The sequence below is a fragment of the Mustela putorius genome, unplaced genomic scaffold, assembly GCF_011764305.1.
Source record: "Mustela putorius furo isolate JIRA1106 unplaced genomic scaffold, ASM1176430v1.1 tig00000145_pilon_pilon_pilon, whole genome shotgun sequence".
Classification (NCBI taxonomy): Eukaryota; Metazoa; Chordata; class Mammalia; order Carnivora; family Mustelidae; genus Mustela; species Mustela putorius.
The window spans coordinates 17,915,660-17,939,835 of NW_025421294.1; the positions used below are offsets into that span (position 1 = coordinate 17,915,660).

A 24,176-nucleotide genomic window follows, 5' to 3' on the forward strand; every position below is an offset into this window, starting at 1 on the left:
TAAGGAGTAAATAATACACATAAATTCTGTAACACTGTGTCTAGATCACACTGAATCCAGAGAGACCGACGCTCTGTAGTTTGTGTACAGGAGACAGGCTCTACCCGCTCAGTATCGGCGTTTGCACGACATCTTCCACGCCTCCTGTCTGCAAACGATTTTTCCCTCCTCTAAATAGTTAGCAACAATTGCTGCGCCTGCGCTTTTCTGCCTCTATCGCGAACCCGGCTACCGGAAGTGTCTTCCTTCTTCTCATTGGCCCGCCACTGGACGGAGTTTGTGGATACTGCGCATGCTCCATAGCAGGTTGGCTCCTCCCCGGCTCCTCCCCGGCTCCACCCCGTGTCCGCCCTGGAGGGGCACAAATCTGCCAACACGCCTGCGCGAACGGGTGCGCCCCGGAAGCAGTTCTTTGGCCCTGTGACACGTAGCAACGGAGCCTGTTCAGGGTCTTAAGCCTTATTGAGGGGTTTTGGGGGGTTGCTGGACCTGCTGACGCCGCTACCGCCGCTTCCCGGTTTGGTGAGTGTCCCGGGCTTGTGGTGCACTGTTCGGCTTCTCTTCAGTCTAGTGCAGCGCGGCTTGGTTCGGCGGTCTTTTCGCTCAGACCCTCACTCCCTTTCAAGCCCTTGCTTTGACGCGACCCCTGTACCTCAGGCGCGGCCTTCCAGGAGTCTGCCCTTTCCCAGAAGGCCCGGGCCTTCTTTGGCAAGGAGACAGTCGCATTGTCAGCGGCAGTCTGCCGTGAGGTGAGGAATCGTCTTTGTTGTTGATATTTTAGACCTCCGTGGAACCAGTTCTCCTACGCCCCTTCCTCTAACCATGGCATATCAGCTCGGTGAAGTGGAGGTGTTTTCCCGGCTCTTGGAGATCCTGTGCAACTCCCACCTGGATCTGTCCTCCAAATGCCGTTCCCCCAATTACAGAAGAAATAATTTAGTGCCTTTTAAGGCGTTTTGCTTTGTACCGAAACGAATTCAGTAGGACCTTAGGTGTAAACACTTTTTGCCATTTTTTTCTTTTTCAGATTATTTGCAATGGCAGGGTTTGATAACTTAAATACGGATTTCTACCAGACAAGTTACAGCATCGATGACCAGTCACAGCCGTCCTATGACTATGGAGGAAGTGGAGGACCCTATAGCAAGTAACTTGTCAACTTTGACAATATGTACCCCAGACTGAATGAAAGCCTGTATCCTTATTGTTTGGTTCTGCCTAAAACTGAATGTGTCACCATGTCCCTTGTCAGGAATGTGATTTTTCATAATCTTCCTTCCTCTCGAAAGATCTGTGACACTGGTTTGGGTTTGACAGGATTGCCCTATTTAGAGTTTGGTATCTTCTGTGGTATCTTCAGGTGTGCCCTGAGTGCAAAAGTAGATTGTTAAAGTACTGTTTCCTAGTAATAGTGCGTCATTTAAGGTAAGGATATTAGCTTCAAGTATCTAGAAGATAACCTAAGCGATTTCATCTACAGAACCAGTTAAAAATTTGAAATCTTGTGATGGCTAGTTTAAGCGTTAAATCAATCCAGATTTCAGACCTTACCAATGTTAATTGAAAGGGCTTAGTGACACTGTTTAGCAGTGTTAGCTCCCTGTTATGTATCATCAGGTGATTTTGGTTTTTTTAATAGCAAGTGATAATCATCTTTGTTACTGCTCATGTTGAAACCTTATGGGTAGTACACACAAGTTGCCAGTTGCTGACAGTCCCTGCCAAGGGGGAACTCAAAACCTTTCAGCCCTGACCTGTTGAGAACAAAACAAAACAAAACAAAAACCCAGATTTTTTAATAGTCCCTGGTAGTAGTGGCAGAAATACATTAGCTGACGCTATCCACCAGTCTCCTCTAGGACATAATATTTTTCGTTTCTTAGGACCTTAAAGATAATCTTATCAGTCATTTCCAATACCAGGATGGCTTAACCTTTTTTAGATGGTCCAGGACCCCTTCTGGAATCCTACAAAAATGAGGGACTTCTTTCTGAGATGTAAATGTGCACAAGGAGATGCCCACATAAATATCCATATTACTGCACAGTTGATGTGCCTTCTGATGTTCATCTATGAACCCTGATTTAAAAACCTCATGAAAGTCTCCCAGGATGAGGGCATGGGAAGGTTTTGTTTTGAATCAATCTGAGAGAAACATGTAGTAGTAGAACATGTTTGAATAAATAAATCTGAATGAAAGTGCCTAAGAATTTAAAAAGCAAAGCAAAAATCAAATTCAGTCTTCAGTATGGTCTGTCTTATATAAGTTGCATTTTTTATACCTTTTGACCCCTTGAGTCTGCTTAATTTGATATATTCTAAGCCCTTTCCCCCCCTAAAACCTAACACATTGAACAGTGGGAGTGAGCATGTGAAAAATACTATAAATCAGTTTTTTCCTTCAGTTAAATTTTCTTGTATGCCATCAGGGATTTATTTTCTTTGAACAGTTAATTGGGCAGAATTGGAGAAATCTTGTTGCTAAATCTCCATTTATTTACTTAAGAATGTTTTTTGTTTGTTTTAATCTATGTATGAGAGGAAAGTGAATGGAGGATTGGCCAGAGTGCAAGGGCTTTGAAAAACCTGTCTCTGTACGCAGTCCTGTTTTTAACCTAATGATGTAAGACCCTGCAGAACTATTAGATTTAGATCATAGCCTCATAGGTTTATTTATCTCTGCCTTTCTTTTCTCCTGTCCCTGTTTGCATCTCTTAAATGTGTGACTTGTCTTTTCATTCCAGATATCATCCTCTCATTTTAGTTTTACATAGGAGCGTTGTTTAGATACTCTTTTGCTAAATATTCTCCCAATTCCATTGCAGCCAGATCATGTGCCAATAATCATTGCTTCAGTATGATGAGGTTTTTTTGTAGTTGCTCATATACCCATTATTGCCAATTAACAAATATGAATTTATAGATGAAGCCTAGGAAAACAGGAAGCTTAATGTATTGGCAGTAATAATTGAGTTTCATTTGTAAGTATCATTTATATATTCTTATAACAACAATAGCAGCAACAAAAAGTAAAAGGCCCTTTGATCTTAATCTGTTGAGTTTTATGATTATCCTATTGGACAGGTCTCACACTCTGCTAGATATGCCTATAAAATGCCAACTACATATTTTTAAAGTATTTAAAGCCACTATTTTTTCATCTTTGACTTAACTGATAAGAACCTATATAGAATACAATGTTGACTTAGTCTCTAAAGATTGTGTCTACCACACTATATTCTAGTTTAAACCCAGCAGGAGCAAGCCACCAATTTTCCTGACCAGATCCTTCCAGAAAATGAAAACAGTAAAATTCCATGGTGTTGTTTTTCTCACCTTGCATCTTAAAGAAGGAATGATGGTACCACTTCTGAAGCTGTCGTTTGCTTGTAGTAGTTCTGTTCCTTACATGACATGAGTCTATATGAACAGTTCTACAGGGTGGACTGCAGACCTCAGAGGATCCTTGAGACCATTCAGGGGGTCTTTTAAGATTAAAACTATTATTATAACAATATTAAGACACTATCTACCTTTTCAGGTGTGTTGACATTTGTACTGATGTTGTAAAAACAATGACTGGCAAAACTGCTAGTATCTGAATATGAGTCAGACAAGGGCATCAGATTGTTCTAGTAATCATTGTATTCTTCATCAACACACACTTTCTGGGGTGTAGAGGGAACCAGTTTATTTGAGGATGCCCTTGATCTGGGGCTGTCAGTCATTAAGTGTCTGCCTTCAACTTGGGTCGTGATCCCAGGGTCCTGGGATCGAGCCTGCATTGGGCTCCCTGTTCGGCGGGAAATCTGTTCCTCCCTCTCCCACTCCCCCTGCTTGTATTCCCTCTCCTGCTGTGCCTCTTTATGTCAAATACATAAGTAATTTTTTTAAAAGGATGCCCTTGATGAAGCAGAAAAATTATGCTGCTATTAAATCCTGACCCTTTAGTACCCATACATTAAAAATATTCTCTGTGTCAAAATGGAAATGTCACAAAGGACCTCTTGTTCATACTGAAGTACGGTGATTCTCTCGAGGAAAAGCCCCTGTGCATTTTGAATCATAGGCTGTATCAGCTGCTCTCCATGAAAACCATTTTTATTGGAAAGCACATCCTGATAGACAAACTATGGTTATTTAGACTTGAGTACTGGGCAGATATTTTCTCAAAGATGAAATAATGAGCTTCTTACTCAAGAAAGAAAACTAACAGCCTGTGTAGCCAGTGGTTAAATTCAAATTTTCAGGTAAAAATGAGGATTTGGGAAAACTGTCCATTACTATAAACTTTTCACCTTTCCAGAATTAACCATTTTTCTGATGAAATCATTGGTGACGTTAACAAAGGTGATTTTCCTGTGTTTATACTTGATATATATGTTTTTCTATTAAACATGTCAATGTTTGGAAGAGCTGAATCACCCACACTAATATTTTCTAAGCAGTGAATGTTAAAAAATCATACATAAGTAAAGCAAGTATCCATTCATAAGGCAAGACAGATGAGTGTATTCTAGTATAAAGTTTATTAGTATTGTTCCATTTTCTATGTTGCAACTTAAGTTTAAAAAACTACTACTTTGAGTAATCTGAAAAGGTTGTTAAATAATTTTCCAGCTGTTTGTCTGCAACACTAGATTTTCTTAAGCTATTTCAACTAAAATTAAATGCAAAAACAGATAAGAACAGTGTTTTCTTTTTTTTTTCTTTTAAAGATTTTATTTATTTATTTGATGGGCAGAGATCACAAGTAGACAGAAAGGCAGGCAGATAGAGAGAAAGGTGGAAGCAGGCTCCCTGCTGAGCAGAGAGCTCGTGTGGGGCTCGATCCCAGGACCCTGGGATCATGACCTGAGCCGAAAGCAGAGGCTTTAACCCACTGAGCCACCCAGGTGCCCAAAGAACAGGATTTTCTTTTTAAGATTTTTTTTTTTTTTTTTTTTGATAGACAAAGATGACAAGTAGGCAGAGACGTAAGCAGAGAGGGAGGAGGTGGTAGGCTCCCTGCTGAGCAGAGAGCCCGATGCAGGGCTCGATCCCAGAACCCTGGGATCATGACCTGAGCCGAAGGCAGAGGCTTTAACCCACTGAGACACCCAGGCACCCCAAGAACAGTATTTTTTATTAAACCAGATGTTAATGAGATTGTCAAAAATACAATGCAGTGCCACTTTTCTCAGTAATTTTTATAGTACTTTTTCATAAAAATTTACGCTGATATGTAACTGGTTTATTATTACTTTGAATTAATATTTTAAACATTTTTGTTTTAATTTCTAATGTGATAAAATAATGACAGATACATCCACATAAATAAAAAAAAATCTTTGGGTTTCCCAATAATAAATTTTAAGTGTATAAGGGGATTCTAAGAGCAGAAAGTTTGAGAACCACTCATTCTTTTTGGTTTTCCTGTTGTACACACATTCATATCCGGCCTGTCTCTTTTTTTAATAAGATACAATCTGTTTATGCAGATTGTAGAAGGCTCCTATATGGAGCCTTTCTAGCTGGTTCATAAACTCAGAGGTAGATTATGATATATTCTAACAGATCATCCAAACAGCATATTATACTAAATAAAAAAATATTGATTCTTGTCCTAGTTCATTTCAGCCATTTAGTCCTGTTGCTTGTGTGTGTGTGTGTGTCTATGTGTAAATAATTGGAAATCAACATATTTGCATATAAAAATGATAGGGGAAGCGTATATATGGAAAAAAGATACTATAGTTCTGTCCATAAGGTAGGATTTGGGGGTGATTTTTATTATAATTGGTAAGAGTTAGCCACTGGAATCAAAGTCTTGCTTTGCATTCTGGCCCACACAGGGAAATCATTTTCACCCAGATAGCAGTTTCTACATCTTTAGGATGGGAAGGATGATAAAGTAAACCTCCTAAAGTTGTAGTGAGGTAATAGGATATAATTCACATTAAACACTTGAAACAGTAATGTTCAAATAGGTTATATGTATTTTTGGAAATTTTTAGTAGTTAATATGTAACTATATATTATATATAACATTTTAGAATGAATTAATTTTAATAAGTAGTAAATATATAACATTTTTAAAGGTGCAGATTTTTTAATATGAAAATTAAGTCTTCCACTTCCCCTTGCTTCCAGGTCCTTTTACCTATATAATTATATGTGTTATACTATATTACATTATACCTAAACCTATGTAATTGTATGTATTGTACTTAATGTTTGTATATGTATATAAAATACATATATACAAATATATACATACAGATATATTCTAAAAAGTGCCATCACAGTGGTACATACAGTGAATACTGTTCTGAACATTGGGTGTTTTTCGATTCTGCTCACTGAATATTTTTTATTATCATTCCTCATTAGTACCCATAAAAGTACCTCATTCCTTATAACAGTAGTAATCTATGCCCCTATTACAATATATTTACTAGTAACTGTATTGTTTTTTATCTTTTGCTATTAAAATAGTGTTTGATCAAAGTCTATATTACTATATAGCCAGAAAAATAAATAGCATTTTTTTAAGCTTGGATTGGATTAGTGTGATAATTAAATCTTCAGAGTCCCATTGGGCTCTCCAGAGGGCTGTGTGTAGTTGAAATTTTGCTATTACTTAGATTTGCTTTTAATCAAGATGTTCAGTTAATTTAAAAATTAGATTTAATTTTAAAATTTCAATATTCATGGCAGTCATTAGATTTTATATTTGTCAATAGGGAACTATAAAATTTTTAAGTGTGATTAAACTAAAGGATCTTTAAGGCTTCTCATTTCTTTTCAAAAATATCTTTGAAAATAATTACTTTACTTCTTTATTTGTTACTGTGTAATGAGATTAGTCCATTGATAGGTAAGCCATATTTTTTCCCACAACATGATAAAACAGATTTTGTGGGTTTTTTTTTTTTTAGAGTTTGTTTATTTCTTTGACAGACAGAGATCACAAGTAGGCAGAGAGGCAGGCAGAGAGAGAGAGAGCAGAGAAGCAGGCTCCCTGCTGAGCAGGGAGCCCAATGCTGGGCTCTATCCCAGGACCTTGAGATCATGACCTGAGACGAAGGCAGAGGCTTAACCCACTGAGCCACCCAGGCGCTCTGATAAAACATGTTTTTAAAGATACTGCTTCAGCATCCTTCTTTTCCCTGTTGTTTTCATCATTAAAATAGCCTTGGTAAAGCCTCTTTTTCTACAATGCAGGATTTACTATAGTACATATCAAATGAGACAGTAGTTGTACACCTACTTTGAAAACTTAAAAGTGCTATTCAAATACAAGGTGTACAATGCAATAATGTTTTGTTATATTTAGAAAGCTTTCACAGAAAGAGGCTTGAATTTTTTCCCTATGTATTCGAAAGTGGTCATGGTTTGTGAAGAGATTTACCCACTTGCGAAAAATAACATCCTACAAAGAGTCAGGAAGAATTATTACATTCGATGGAGATCCAAACTACAGTGGAAAATTACATAGCATGTAGTACAGTCTGTCATGTTGTGTTTTCATTTGTAGTCTTAGGCCTCAATTGTATTTCACAGTTATCTTCATATTACATATACTTACTGAATGGGGAGAAATAGATAAAATTCTTAAGTTTTCATTTGTTGACCACCTAATGTTTAAAAGTTTCATAGTTTGTAAAATGCTTAAGCACTGTGTAAGTGTGGGTGTCATTAGAAAGATTATCTAAAAAAAACACAGCTTAACATTGTAGATAATAAGATCATCTTAGTTATCATTTCAGCACCATTTATGAAAACTGGCAAAGTAGCTATTCTAGGGAATTGTATGACTATGACTCTGTAGCTCTCAGAGATACCACTGTTGACGTAATTCTGAGAAATGTAACTTTGATTTACAGACAGTATGCTAGCTATGACTACTCGCAGCAAGGCCGATTTGTCCCTCCAGACATGATGCAGCCACAACAGCCATACACTGGGCAGATTTTTCAGCCTACTCAGGCGTATACTCCAGCGACACCTCAGCCATTCTATGGAAACAACTTTGAGGATGAGCCACCTTTATTAGAAGGTAGGATTGGTTGCAACAGTTCATAGTATTTTGTAGTGTCCATCTGGTCAGTGAAAATAGATCTTAGTTTGGAGAACTTGTCCTTTCCTTTAAAAGAATGATGGTACAGAAAAAAATAGATATGAAACCATATTGAGGTACAGAAAAAAACAGATATGAAACCACACTGAGCCATAGGGGACCAGAGTTTTTAATAGATCTCTATAAAGTGATAATTATGTTAGTATTTGAGCATTGACTTTGACTTCACATTAATGATTAAATTCTGTCAGTGGAAGAAATGAAAGGAAATAACATGGTAGTGATTATTTTACATGGAAGAAGCTGGCAAAACCAGTAATATCACTGAAAAGAATAGCATTTTTCAAACTATTCTAAAACCCATAAAGCAGTAGTTCTGTACATTTTGAGGGGGGTTGGATACCCTTTCAAAGTCTAATGAGAGTTATGAATACTCTTCTCAGAAGAAATGCACAGTTGTGCATAGAAACGTAGTTTCATATACAATTTCGTAGCATCTCCAGGTATGTAGAGAACCCCTTACTGTTAATGCTGTCCATATATTCTTTGTTATGCAGTCATAGCTGAGAATGTCTTGTTTTTTTCATATCCATACACTTTTCTAGTACCAAACCAGAAATAGGATATTTGTGGAGTAAACCCCATAGTGAGTGAAGACTGGTATTGAAGAATTATCAAAATGTCTCATATTGCTAGATTCTCTTTTGATAATGAGTGCTTCATTTTTTCTCCTGTTGCCTCATGGATTCAGGTAAACTAAAGGTGTGTCACAAATCCTAATGGACTGTCTTACTTTCTTTTCCTTTAGAATTAGGTATCAATTTTGACCACATCTGGCAAAAAACACTAACAGTGTTACATCCATTAAAAGTAGCAGACGGTAGCATCATGAATGAGACTGATTTGGCAGGACCGATGGTTTTTTGCCTTGCCTTTGGAGCCACATTGTTACTGGTAAGATTTCAGTTTGAACTCTATGTGTGAGATTAGAAAACAGTCTCTCAGTGTCCCACCAGGAGCCATTTTTGAGACTCTGTTTATATATCAGATCTTGAATGTATTTTGAGTGGTATTAGGTTGTTGGAATATTATGTACCCATTCATCAATTCTCCACTGATAATAAATGTCATATAATTAGAAATAATTTTTTGTTTGAAGAAAAGGTCTAATTATTAGGGGAAAGAAACAATAACATGTGGCTTTAGTCCATCATCAAAATTCCTTATTTTTAGAAATTGACATTTTTTAGCCTGTTGCTCTTTTACTTCTGTATTTTAATGATAGCTTTTGTTATTTTTTAAAATCTGTGGACTTTGTGCAGTGTTCTGTTATTATAGTGGTTTTGGTTACTTTCCTATATATTAACTTCTAATGAATCGGAACATTAAAGGGCAAGATGTTTTAACTGCCTATCTCCTACTTCCGAATGTTAAAGTATATTGGAAATGAATAGTTGTAAAGATAATTTGCTAATATATGTTGTATTTTATCTTACGTCTCTGAATTAGAAAAGATAAATGATGTAATGGATAGAAGATGGGTTTTTTTTTTTTTATTAAAGATTTTATTTATTTATTTGACAGAGAGATAACACAAGTAGGCAAGAGGCAGGCAGAGAGAGAGGGGAAGCAGGCTCCCCCCCCGAGCAGAGAGCCTGATGCAGGGCTCAGTCCCAGGACCTTGAGATCATAACTGGAGCTGAAGGCAGAGGCTTAACCCACTGAGCCACCCAGGTGCCCCAGAAGATGGGATTTTTAGTCAGGAAATCTGGGCATTAGTTCAGTGCTCCTGCTCTGTCCTGGAGCAAGCTGTTTTCGTCTTTTTGCTTCCTCTTATAATTTTGTGATTCCCACCTCACAAGATTGTTTACAGATTAACCAAGACAGGTTAAATGGGAACACTGAAAAATTTTAAAGTGCTGTATGAGGTTTTATTATTACTACTTTAGTGAATTCGTTGGTGAACTCAGCTGAACCTTTTGAAACTTCTACACTCTTACATATTTATAAATACTGAGTCTAACAAAAATGGCAAGAATTTTTTCATGTAACATAGTTTTTAGAGGCATTCTCATAATTGAGTTTTGTATGTCCAGAATCTAACAAACCAGGGAGTTCTTGAAATCTTCTCTGTGGACTGATTTTCATCACAGTATGACCTGAATACAATGTTTGTTCATATATCTTGACTGAGAGTGCTATGACAGCAATTTACCTAACTTATATTGTCTTAAGTCTTTTCAGTCATATCTTTAACAAGAGCATAATTAAGTTTTCTTTTGATTTTTTTTTTTTGTTGTTGTTGTTGTTTGCTTGTTTGTCAAAAGACTTTATAAATCCACCAACAATTTGGAAAAATAATGAAAGAAAAATGTATCTTCCATTATGTTTCTCTTGCATGTTAATCAGTTTTCTCCTCCCCTCCCCATAGAACCACTGTGTCCTGCTAATCCTGCATTCCTTTCACTTAGCTCCTTTAACAGCCATATAAATGAATGGTGAAATTGTTTCTGCTGTTACAAAGATTGCGACTACATCCTCCAATGAGAACAAATTGCTTTGGGGCAATTTTGTTCGTCTTAGGTGCTTTCAAGTGATGTTAGATATTGTCCAAACATTCTGCAGGGGTTTCCATCTTGTCTCTGTAGTTTATTTGCTTAAAATGAGCTAAATTTCTTTTTAGAAATCTACTAATTAAAGGTGATTGTACCATGATTTTGTATCTTTATTTGCTGAATTGCTTGAATACTAACTGGAAAAAGAAAAACCAAATATCTGTGTATTGGGAAATAGATACTTAAAATTTCTTGAGAAAGATATAAAAGCCAATCTGTGTTTTACTATTCTGCATAAAGAATCGTTGCCTCTACAGATTTTGATGCTCACAAATTGAGTATTTTCTTACGTATACCATTTTAGGTGAAATAAGACCCAAAAGAATTTCCTTTCTTCCTTTTAACGTATAATCTCTTCTTTACCCACAGGCTGGCAAAATCCAATTTGGCTATGTATATGGGATCAGTGCAATTGGATGTCTAGGAATGTTTTGTTTACTAAACTTAATGAGTATGACAGGTGTTTCATTTGGGTGTGTGGCAAGTGTCCTTGGATATTGTCTTCTTCCCATGATCCTACTTTCCAGCTTTGCGGTGATATTTTCTTTGCAGTAAGTACTGAATTTTTATTTTGGGGATTGATTGACCAGTTATCTGTAGTAGGATTAATCTCACATAACTGAGATATAGGGCCTGTTGTGAATGAGGACTGTACTACATGCTTTTCAGTGGTGAGCAGTGGAACTGAGAATAAATTTTAAAATCTTTTATACGATCTCTGCTTTTATTTGTAATAAAGAATTTGACTTTTGTATTTATTTACCAGTGTCAGTAAACAAACTGAACAGTGGTGATTGTTAGCTAAAATATTACATGAAAAGATCAAGTTGTTAAAATGTTACTTACCATCTTTGATATTTTTTAGACTATATCTCATTTCTTAGAGATGTTGGGCATATGCTAAGTGAGTGAATAATAAACACATACTCTGTGTTTGGCAGCTTTTAACTGGAAATGAAACATTCTTTTTATGGGAAGAGGCTGTTGTTACTAGCCTGCCATGTTTTCAGATGTGCTTCTAAGCGGTTTAAGTATTAATTGTTAAAAAATGTTTTAGGTAAGGTTAAAAAGAAAGCTGTAAATTCCTGCTGATTAAATTCTTTGTTCATGGCCAGTATGCAGATTCTCTCTCAATTGTTCCGACTCCTCCTTGTGGCTACTGCCAGGCACAACCAACCGTGCGCTGTTTTTGCGCTTAAAAGTTAAAGGAAAGGTTGAGGGGAAGAACAGGTATCAGCTGTCTGATGCTAGAGATCTGACAAGATGATGGCTTCACAGTATTCTTGCTTTGTGTAAAAATGCTTTAGATTTTCAGTGTAGAAACTGTTTCACTCTTTTCATTTGTGGAGATTGGCACATATATATTTGAATTTTACAAAAGAGATTTTCTACCAAAGCAGTATTTTCTAATCAGGGCAATTTTGCTCTTAGGGTACATTAGGCAGTGTCTGGAGATAATTTTGGCTTCCGTAACTGTGGGGCGTACAGAGTACTACTGGTACCTCATGGCCGAAGGTAGAACAGCCTAACGGTGAACAGCCCTTCCTAACAGAAGTGCATCCATCCAGGTGTCAGTAATGCCAAAGTTGAGAGAAATCTAGCTCTTATGCTAACAGGAGCAAAATGTAATTATAAATGAGCTTTTTCTCACTTCATTGGATGTGGATGTGAATGATTGAGCATTATTAAATTCACTGTGAGGTACATTATTTTAACATTTGAAAAAAATCTCAATCATTTCTGCAAATTTGTGCAATGTGGATTTAAAATGCCTTTTTTTTTTTTTTTAAAGAATTGGTTATTGTTGTATTCTTACATAACTAATCTCATCTACTGCCTTTTTCCCTCCTCCCCCTGTTTCTCCTTGTCGGTTACAGAGGAATGGTAGGAATCATTCTCACTGCTGGAATTATTGGATGGTGTAGTTTTTCTGCATCCAAAATTTTTATTTCTGCATTAGCCATGGAAGGACAACAACTTCTAGTAGCATATCCTTGTGCTTTGTTATATGGAGTCTTTGCCCTGATTTCTGTTTTTTGAACTGAATTTATCTGGCATGTGGACATCATTGGGCCAAAAAGGACTTCAACTCTTAAATTGGACCAGCGAACTGCTACAGTGCAACTCTCATGCAGACCTAACATTTGACTGTTGGAGCAATGGAAGTAAATATGTATCTTTTGTTCATTTTTATAGAACTTTTGAATACTATGTTGGATTTATCTGCAGTATGACTAGCTTTAAGTATTTGTGCTTATACAGATAAGATTAAGAAGTGCTATTTCCTGTTCCTGCAACCTTTGAAAAACAAATTTTTTCCTTGCAAATTATATTAAGATGTTTTTAATAGATTTTTATCAACTGTGGGAAACTAACCACATAATAATCTTTCTTAGAAACAACCCAGTCATAGTTAAGAAGACACGAGATGTATTGCAGAAATATTTTTCCAAGGGATTAGGAAAGAAAAATTGCCTATATTCTCAAGTTAGTTGCACTTGGAGCAAAAAAGTGATCCCAAAGTAGAATTTTTATAAGTCTGCACTTCCAAAATTTGACATTCCTTTAGATTATCTCATGGAGTTTTTGCTAAAATTCAAAGAGACAAGAAGTTCATAGTCTACTTTATTGTAGACAGGAAATGTGAACACCTGTTAAGGTAAGCATTAACTAAATCGTAGTGACCCAGGCTGGCTACATTTATGTTCATTGTTGGATCTTCATATTTCCTAGAGAATCACTAACCTTTTTTGAAAAAAATATTTAAAATGTCACAATTTCAGTACTGCAGTTACCAATGTAAAATGCATTTGATGCTTAGTAATTAAAAATTTCCCAATTTTAACAGCTGTTGAGTTGATTTTTACTGTTTTTGTTATCGCATTTTCTTTAACTAGTTTTAACTTGTATTCCTGGTTTAGCCTGAGTTTTAAGAACAGAAATTTTTTAGTATAAAATTAGAGAAAAAAAAAAGATTAAGTGAAAGGCAATTTGAGTTACAATATTATTTCCTTGTATTAAATTTGTTTGGCTAATGTCATACTCTCTTGTCAGAGAATCTGTGGGAAAATGCTGTATCTTATATTTTGATCATTGGGTTTTTCTGAAAAAACTGCCTCTGATTTTGGACAAGCTCAGTTACACTTACGAGAAAGGTGCCCTGTGGGGAGGCAAATGTTGCCCTCTTTTTTTGGGGGGGGGAGACTTTTACTAATTAAAAAAACAAACTGATGTTTATTGTTGGTTTTAAAAGGTAGTGTTCAATCAAAAGAGGAGGTTACGTTAATAAAACATATTTCTTATAAGATCATGATTTTTAATCTCTGGAATCATATAAATTCATTTTTCTTTATTAATACTTAATCTAGGAATAATCTCAGTAATAATTTGTTTCTGGCTGGGTTTTCAAACTTACCAAAGTGTTTTAGAATATTTCTTACTGTAATCCATGGATAGTATCTTTTTTGCCTCTTTCAGTTCAGTTTTTGTAAATACTGCTCTTGTTAAGGCAGATATAATGAGTGCCTTCTGTTAATATCCAATTTTTCCTAATGAACAGGATAGATGATGCTTTGGGAATTAAATTTTCTCACTGTTGAATAATCTCAGACCATTAATCTTCAGTCAGATTCCCCAAATTGTTTTCTTATTTTTTGCTTCTTCTACCCCCAAGATGATAATTTCTAATTTAAATCAATGTTGAGAGATTTTTGTTGTTATTTGTCTTAGTTAACTCTAAAGTGATTGGGTACAAAACCATCTTATATAAACAATTACTCTATCAAAAACAGCTATATAGTAGAGTTGCATTTAATGCAAGAGGTTAGTTTTAGAGTTGCTTGATATCTGAAGAGTCATGTATAGCCAAAGTCTCCCTTCTTAAAGTTTTCTTATGGGCACCTGGGTGGCTCAGTGGGTTAAGCCTCTGCCTTCAGTTCAGGTCGATATCTCAGGGTCTTGGGATTGAGTTCCACATCAGGCTCTCTGCTCAGCAGGGAGCCTGCTCCCCTCACCCCACCCTCCCCTCCTCTGCCTGCTGCTCTGCCTACTTGTGATCTCTCTGTCAAATAAATAAATAAAATCTTTTTAAAAAAATACAGTGTATATAGCCATATTTATGCATACTTTAAAAGCTGAAAAACTTATTTCAAAAAGTTATATATGCTGACTTTTTTCTCTGGCATTGTAGTAGATTTTTGTTTCCTCAATGAAGTTCCAGGAAGAGCATCTAGCTAGGGTCCATTTTGTACCCAAAACATACATGTAACATTAAATATGAGAGATAAGTCAGTATAGCTACAAGCTCACTTATTGTGATTGTCTCTGAGTAACAAACTCACTATGAATGGATTTTCAGGATCTCTCAGTCAAGCTACAGTGTTATTTATTTATGTATGCCTTTATGCCAAGGACAGATAATAGTTGCTTTATGTATGGCATAAATGTGTATTTTATGATTTAAAAAAAAAAAATGTATTAGAGACAGAGTGAGTGAGAGAGAGAGAGATTGAGAAAGCACCAGTGGGGGACTGGCAGAGTAGTAGACTGTCTGCTGAGCAGGGAGCCCAACATGGAACTCGATCCCAGGACTCTGGGATCATGACCTGAGCCAAAGGCAAACACTTAACTGACTGAGGCACCCAGGTGCCCCTGTTTTATGATTTTTAATACCATGTCATATTAGCATGTTTACCAGTGGGTGCTTTCAAGAGCTATGTAACTAGGCTTGTAGGAATGGGCTTCTTTCTCCAGATACTGTTATAAAAATAGTGCAAAATTCTGTAAATCTTAAAACGCTAACTGTTGGCACATACTAGGCATCCAAACAAAGAGGATTTTTTAAAAAATGTAGCTAATGACCTATTTTGGGGTAGAATTTAAGTACTGTGCATTTGACACTTTCCAAGTTTATGTGTAACCTTAATGGGCATTGCTCAACTCAAATATACTCCAAATCTAAGTGGGATGATTATCTCTGAAACTCAAATTATACAATTATTTTTGTAGTATTCATTACCTATAAAAAAGGAGCCTTTCTGAAATTAGACATTTTTTTCCTTGTAAATGGAAGAATTTAGAACTTTGGGCAAAGGGTGAACTATAGAAATTGAAATCTTATCCAGTAGAGTACTCTGACTTAGTAAGTGTGGAAAGTTGTAGGAAGTCAGGACCACATTTGGAGATCTGCTTGTTGTCACGTAGAGCAGAGTTAATGTAATGACTCAGACAATTTGCTTAACTTGCTCTGTAGGAGAAATTTTATTTATTTATACATATGTGTGTGTATATGTATAATATGTGTATATGTATAATACATATATACATATACACACGCATGTATGTACATATATGACAAGGTGTTTTGGCTTTCATAGAGTATTTCCAAAAGTTTTGCAAGAAATATAGAATGGTACAGATCATAGCATGAAGAGTACCAAAGAATAGCACTGGGTTTTCAAAACTCTAGCTAGAGCAAGCTTCTACCTAAAAATAATGCTCCAAACTAAATCTGTCCTGACAAACTATCTTCTGATTCATTTTGTGATACCATGTAAAATTCTAAGTACTGGTTGCCAAATGATCTCAATTTTTTTTTTTTTAGATTATTTATTTATTTATTTATTTGACAGAGAGAGGACAAGTAGGCAGAGTGGCAGGCAGAGGGAGAGAGAGAAGCAGAGAGCTCACTGAGCAGAGAGCCCGACTGGGGGCTTGATTCCAGGATCCCAGGATCATGACCCAAGCTGAAAGCAGCCACCTAACTGACTGAGCCACCCAGATGCCCCATGATCTCAATTTTTTTAAGTTCCAATTTATTTGGAAATGAAAGCTTAAATGATTTCTTAAGCAATTTCATCTAAGGATATACTTGTTTCAAAATAGGAAGCTTAAGAATGAAACATTCAGAGTTAGGCAAAAACAAAGTACTTTTTCAAAGACTTACAGTAATTAACGGGAGATTTTATTTTCTTCTTAGGATGTATTTAGGACTTGGGGAAGGAATGGCAATAACAAGATACCCAAGGTTAGTTGTGAATCCCATAAGGAAAAATTTGATCGTGTGCTTTTATGAATAGAAACGAATGATCTATCATTAGCTTGTTAAGAATACGGGGTTTATTTCCAAACAGCCTGAGTTAAGCCTGTACAGTCTGTGCTATTATTATTATTGTACACCACCAATGAAGAAATAATGGATTTTTAACTCTACTCTGCCACCATCCAAATTACTGAAGTTTGAATTTTAATACATAACTATTACCTAAATTTCAGTAAGTTCATTAATAACTGAGTATACATATCTGGGCAGTAGGTAATATAAAACATTAAATATTAAATTATTTCTAGGGACTGGCAGAGTACTTAACTAAAAGTCTTTTATATTAACAAATGTATATCTCGGGACAGTGACTACGCAAACTGAAGAAAGAAAGCTAGTAGTATGGAGTTAGGATTTTTACATCAAGATAAGAATACTTCTACCCCTGTGCACCAAGTTCCTACTTTAGTTAATGAAGAACATTATCTACTGATGGAGCACAGTGTCCTGTGTTTGTGCAAATAAATTAAAATGATTACATACTCAAATGAGGACTAATTAAATACAGAGCTGTTCTCCTAATTTAAAAACACAAATACTTTCTTGAGCACATTAGGTTCTGAAGATCAGATATTACATTTTTTGTGAGCCCAAATAATTAGGCTTACCTTGCATATATAAATTTGGTTTATTTCTAAAACTACTACTAAATCTGATAGCATGTAGGGTGATTAATTATGCATTAAGGTGTTTAAAATAGCTTTTCAACAGTAGCAGTACAAAAAGAATCTTAAAAATGAGAAGACAAGGAAATGTAGATACATTTAAGATAGTTAAAAATTTATATACCTACTTGGCTTACTCTGATTATCTTAAAAGTAGAGAAAGCAATATGGTTCTTTCATTTTTTTTCTTCAGGTAAATATAATTCAAGATTCCTTGTAAAAGTTCATGTTAAATTTGCTTACAGTTTTCAGTTTTGTGATGTTTGCTAGTGCTATAGGTCTTGATAGTCCTTTCTTTAGGCAGCCAGTGGTCTTAAAAGTCCTACTATGTTACATGTTTTTTCAAAATAGGAATGTCTTTATTTTCTTCTCCTGTTACATGCCATCATTTTGGTAAAGAATAATACCTCTATACAGCAATAGAAAGGAATGGTTTATTGATAAGATATCTTAACAGGAATGACCCTCAAACATTATGCTAAGAAAAAAAGCCATATATGAAAGCCCACATACCCATTTATGAATTTCTAGAAAAGAAATCTGAAGGGACAACAGATGAGTAGTTATCTGGGAGTAAAAGTGGGAACTGATTGCTCAGGAGCAGGAGGGAGCTTTTCGAGTGCTCACAGTTGCCCAACTGTATGTTTATTAAAATCATTTAAGTGTATCCTTAAAATGTGTTAGATTTAGTGATACGTTAACAGTATGGAGGGTGAGAATGGGAAGTAGAGCAAACTGCTAGAACACCTGTATCTTTAGAGTTCAAGAGAAAAGGAGGAGGAAGAATCCTAAGATAGATATTAATAGAGGATAAAACAATGAAGAACTCCTGACCAGAGGGGAAAAAACCATCGAGATACCAAGGAAGTGAGATTATTGCCTCCTCCAAATTTCACTCCCCACCTAACTCCCTTCAGGTTGATTGGTTTTTGTTTTAGCAGGTCACATACAGGAATCCTCCTCCTCCCCACTTTGTACCCCCAGTGACTTGTTCCACATGAATACACATGTGCACGCTCCTTTTTAAAAAAATTTTTTATTAAATTCCTATAACAAAATCCATTTTATTAATTTGGTGGTTTTACTGTATTCACAGTGTACGACCATCTTCACTAATTTCAGAATATTTCCATCACCTCACAGAGAATCCCCATTGTTCTCACTTTCCCACCTCCCATACCCTAGCAACCACTAAATATTTTCTGTCTCTGATTTGCTTATTCTGGACATTCTGTAAGAAGAGAAGCATAAAATGGGGCCTTTTGTTTCTGGCTTCTTTGATTTAGCATAATGTTTTCAAGGTCATGTTTGTTTGTTTTTTTTTAACTTAGCATGCTGTCTATTGTGGGCATCATTATATATGTTGAACATTGAAATTTTCTTCATCCTTTTTCCAGGCTGGATATCATTTTATTAAATGATCAGAATTTAATTGACTTCCGCAGTCCCCTATTATCAAACAGTTAGGATCTTGGTACATTTTTTTAAAAAATTATAAATAGTGCTGCGTTGGTACTGGCGTCTTCCTTTATTACATGCCATTTTTGCTTCTTATAGTGCTCACGTTAATAATTACTTAAATGCAGAATTTAAATTCTGAAAATTTCAATAATTTTATTCCCTAGTATTCTGTTTAGTGTGAGTCTAGTTTTTGATTTGTTGAAGCTGCAAGTCACATCTATGTTTATATAAGCACTGATCTGTGATTCTCTATTACCTCAGCATTTTTATGCTTCTTTTTTTTTTTTTTTTTTTTTTGGTTAAAGATTTTATTTATTTATTTGACAGACAGAGGTCACAAGTAAGCAGAGAGGCAGGCAGAGAGAGAGAGAGAGAGGAGGAAGCAGGCTCCCTGATGAGCAGAGAGCCCGATGCGGGGCTCGATCCCAGGACCCTGAGACCATGACCTGAGCCGAAAGCAGAGCCACCCAGGTGCCCCTTTATGCCACTCTTAAGCAGTGGAATGTGAACACTGGTGAAAGTATCATGTCATGCCCACACCTCAGATTATTCCTACATGAGAAGGGAAGACGTCATTCAAACTGAGCTGCCTTTTTTTTCTTGCCCGTTTAGAAGAGTCAGTCTGACAGTGTCCTTTTAAGGTCACTGTACGTAGCTTTTTTAAAAAAAAGTTCAGAAATGTGCCCATTTTTAATTTCTCCTTCAGTGGATCTTTGTGCTCATCTAATTTACTTATTTCAGAGCATCCCTTCCATTTAACTCAATTGGGCTTTAATTGCATCAGTACTCATCTTTAGAGAGAATATCAGATATATGGTATGATCTGACAGTGACTCTGCTCAAATTAGACCTTGTTACCCAATTTGTTCCTATTTCACTTCCCAGGAGTTAAATTTTATTATGATAGCAGTTATAAAAACTAAAATCAACATCTTTACTTCAGACATCTGCAGAAAGCAGTTTGTTATATAAATTTTTATTGCACTTTTAAGAGTTGAATTACTTAATAAAATGATTTAAAATGCTTTCCTTTTGCTTGGTTTTTGTTTGGATGGGGTTGTTTGTTTAGAGGGTATTTTGTGCTTTGGTGTTGTATTTATAATATTTTACAGCTTGCTTTTTTTTTTTCCCTAAGATTGTATTTATTTATTTGACAGAGAGAGCATGAGCACAAGCAGGGGAAATAAAAGGGAGAGGGAGAAGCTGGCTTCCTACTGACCGGGGAGCTCAATGTGAGGCTCCATCCCAGGATCCTGGGATCATGACCTGATGCCTGAAGGCAGAAGTTTACCTGACTGAGCTACCTAGGCACCGTATGCCTTGCTTTTTTAAGCAAGCTTTTTTTAAAGCTTCTTTTAAGCAATGCACTTTAAAAAAACACTATTTCTGAATTGTTTAAATGTACATTTTCATCACTGCTCAAGCAGTCCTGTTGAACAGCATCTTCCAGCTTAAATGCCAATTCAGATACTCCTTGCATGTATATGTCTGCCAGAAGATCTTGCTTAACCCAGGCTTTCTTTTTACCGTCTCTTCAGACTTTTATTCTGATGGGTCTCGGTCACAATCTTCCTAGGGTTGCTTGGCTTTGGCTTTTCCTATAAAAAATTGAATCACTTCTATGGTTTAATAAAAGATTAAACCGAATCTACAATGAGAGGAATGTTGTTTAAATATGGCTGTCCTTGATCATCTACTTTGAACCAAAGTTAGAATTTAATATTTGACACAAGAATTGTACTGATTTTCTGTTTTTATTCATATCACAAAAATGAGAGAGAATAATTTATGAACAAACCATGGAACCTCTGTCTTAACCAGGTCCCCCCTGGAGGAAGAACTGGAACTCAGCTGAGAGCCTGAAAGTCAAGACTGAACAGAAGGTGATAGCAGGGAATCTGGGGCCCTAAAATAATCAACAGGGGAAGTTTGAAGCGATTGTGCTAACATGTGTTAGGAAATTTGTTTTCTACTTATGTTATATGAAGAGCGTTTTAAAATTTTTAGTGTAATCAAAATACAGCCTGTTTACATTATTGGTACTAAAGCCATAAGTACTAAAAATAAAGTAAATCAAACAGCAGAAAGTTATGTTAATCTTGTAAATCAATTTTCTCTAGAAAGTCTAATGTAAAACAGTTTTTCAGCATCCAGACTACATAGGCAATTCTTACTGACATGTTTGCAAAACTTCTCACGAATTCATTTTAGCCCTAGGGTTGGGAAATTTCTCTTCCTCACTAGTTAATTGCTCATGCTGCAATTAGAGCTTCAGTCTTCTTGCTTTTTCTTTATAGGGGATAGTCTTACGTCACCATCCTCTAAGATGGGCAGGGAACCTGTGGACCCTGGCCAAAATCTGGAAGACAGTATCCGTTCACTGCCATCCTAATGCTCTTCATCTCATCTGCTGCCTTCTTCCACTAGGCTGGGTGCACTCTGGCTGCTGGTACTGCTCCAAATGTAGTTTTTTCCACATTGGCAATTATAAAATTCAGATTCAGAGCAGAGATGAAATAGTAGTTACAGAGCTATAAAAAATAAGCAGTTTATCAACATTTTAAAGAGAAACCTATCCAATTCCCAGAGTACGGCTTCTGTCCCTGCCTCTGTCTCTCTTCTGTTGGTGCTGAGTTTATTCCAGCTCTAGTTGACCCTGATACAGAAATGAGATCTATTTGTTGCAATTTTTGTGCATATTGAAGTTTTATGCTGCCCATTCTCAGTTCTTTAACAAAAAAAGTAACACTGCCTCTCTAAGTGATGGGGAAGATACACTTGATCTCTTTTTGCAAGTGATACAGGGAAGAAATAAGGCCCTTCCTTGAAGTTTTCCTGGTGCACTGACTGGGGAAATACTTCCCTGCTTTGCTCAATGAGCTTGTCCCATTGAGTGCAGCTCCAAATTATTAAATTCCTACTGTGAACAAAGTCCTGCTTTTGGTTTCCTCCTTATAAGCTAAATTTTCTCTGCCTTAATGCTTTTACTCACAACGTAACTTTCTTCTTTTGATTGCCCTTGGATTCTTGTCTAGATCCTTCTCAGATTCTTCACATTTCTTTAGTAGTGTAACCCAGCTCAGGACTTGTAGGTTTCATGCACCTAGTGACAAGTATATAAACGGTCACCTGGCACTGACTTCTTTTTTGTGGTGTTAAGAATGGCATGTTTCATGTGTGCTTTTTTTAGTGGGGGTCTTTAATTTTGTTATGACATATGCAGAAAACTTCTCAGATGTAAGTGTCCAGCTAGTGAAGTCTCACAAAGTGATCATAGTCACATGACTGGATCAAGAAACAGGCACTCAGAGCATCTTAGCAGCCCCTCACAGGCCCTCTTCCATGTTCTTTCTGTCCTTCCCTGCTGAGTCCGATTTTATGACCACTGAGAGAGAACATCACAATTCTGGCACTTTTTTGTGTGTGCTTTTGAACGGCGAGCTGAGAGTGGAAAATACATACATGAGCACTAGCCCTGCTAATAATTGGTGAGACTTTGATTGCATCATTTTGTGCTTTAGTTTTTTCTCTACAAAATGAAGAACTTGTATGAGATTTAAGACATTTCACTTCTAAAATGTAGTATGTAATATATACTGTTATATATGTTATATATAGAATACATAAATATGCATATAACTTTTGAGTTGGTAATAAAATCTCATCATATTAAAAAAGAATATACTGGCATGGGAAAGTGTTCCATATATATGTGTGTATTTATATATATATATATGTATATTTTTATACACACATATAATATTTTAAAATTTTATTAGCTGTATGGATTTATACATAGAATATCTTTGTTTTTAAAACAAATTATTCACCTGGCAAATATATTTTATTAAGTGAGGGAATTAATGACTAGATGTTCTCTTTTTTAAGAGCTCTTGAATTGATTGGAAGAAGTTTTAACTATAGCTTAGAAAGAAAACATGATTTTGCCCTAAAAACTCCTCATGTAATTTTTAGCTTTTAAATATTTTCTTTTTAATTTATTGCAATAAAAAATAATCAAACAGGCACATCACCCATAGGCCAGAGTTTGCTACTGTACTGTTAGAGTAATCCCTTTTTGGGGGGTTTATCAATGCCCCCCTCTTAAGAAAATAGGCTAATTCCCTCTAAGGTACCAAGGACTTCCATCTATATTAGCACTGACCTCCTGTGGTATAGCATGACTCTTCTCGAGAAATCCAGGAGCCATTTCCTTAGTTCAGTCACTAAAATGTCTTGAACAAAATAAAAGCTGTGCTACTCTTGAGGTCAGCAATTACGTCCTTTTCAGCAACATGGAAAGTGCAGGAAAAACCAGCATGGCTCTCACAAGGCAAAGCCAGGAAAAGAATAGGAAGGATTTTCTCTGGTTCTTTATTAATAAAATGGATGTTACTTAGAGTAACATAGAATAAGATAAAAAGTATAATATAAGGGGTGCCTTGGTGGCTCAGTTGGTTAAACAACTGCCTTCGGCTCAGGTCATGATCCAGGATCCTGGGTTGAGCCCCATGTGAGTGTGAGCAGCGAATGTGCTTCTCCCTCCTACTCAGCCTGCTTGTGTTCTCTCTCTCTCTGTCAAACAAACAAACAAACAAAAAAATATATATATATATATAAAATATATGACATATATATATATATATAATAAATATCCGTGTACCCTGCCTGTGTAGATCAAGATGTAGAAACATTAAATACAGTTGAAATACCCTGTGTCTGTTGTAATTGCAGCCCATGTCTTCCCAGCAGAGTATTCTGAATTTTAGGCTTATTGTTTTCAGCTTTCCTTTGCATCTTTAATATGTCTGTCCTTCAACAATGTAGGATTATCTAGCAGATTTTTTATGTAAATGATATCACCCTGTTTTTCCTCTGTGACCTGCTTTTTTCACTCCGAAGTTTGTGAGATGCAGCTGTGTGCATACTTCACGAATGTCCATTTACTAGTATGTGGTATTTCATTAATGCATTGCAGTGAACTGATCCATTTTCATGCTATGAGTGTTAAGCCTGTCTCCAATTACTTGCTTTTACAAATGGTATATAAACAATCCTGTGCCTGTCTTGTGTACGTGTGCACAAGGTTTTGCTTAGGGACGTCTATAGAGCTCAGGGGGTCCGTGTTTGCCTTCACGGCTTGCGTCTCTCTTATCCCAAAGCCATAAAACCAGCCTCCATCTTTTATTCTAAGCACGTTAAAGTTTTGCTTTTCACATTTAATTTGTTTTGGTCCACCTGGTATATGAGTAAGAATCCGATTTTGTTATTTC

The 24,176-nt window shown here is 36.1% G+C and overlaps 1 protein-coding gene and 1 long non-coding RNA gene across 3 annotated transcripts; both read left to right on the forward strand.

The window, feature by feature from the left end:
• The first annotated feature begins 367 nt into the window (after positions 1–367).
• Positions 368–13,982, forward strand: YIPF5 (Yip1 domain family member 5). 2 transcript variants are annotated; one of them, XM_013052351.2, is made up of 7 exons: positions 382–522; positions 658–749; positions 1,028–1,147; positions 7,869–8,041; positions 8,871–9,016; positions 11,047–11,228; positions 12,555–13,982. In XM_013052351.2, the coding sequence occupies exons 3-7, from the start codon at positions 1,038–1,040 to the stop codon at positions 12,715–12,717; spliced, it is 774 nt and encodes a 257-aa protein (XP_012907805.1). In that variant the 5' UTR covers positions 382–522; positions 658–749; positions 1,028–1,037; the 3' UTR covers positions 12,718–13,982. The 2 variants fall into 2 exon arrangements, with proteins under 2 accessions (XP_004744774.1, XP_012907805.1); XM_004744717.3 differs by lacking the exon at positions 658–749 and having other exon boundaries at positions 368–522.
• Positions 13,983–16,395: 2,413 nt separating this feature from the next.
• Positions 16,396–20,986, forward strand: LOC123390759. The gene is made up of 2 exons (XR_006605336.1): positions 16,396–16,702; positions 20,725–20,986. It is a non-coding gene; the product is annotated as an uncharacterized LOC123390759 (long non-coding RNA).
• Positions 20,987–24,176: the final 3,190 nt, after the last annotated feature.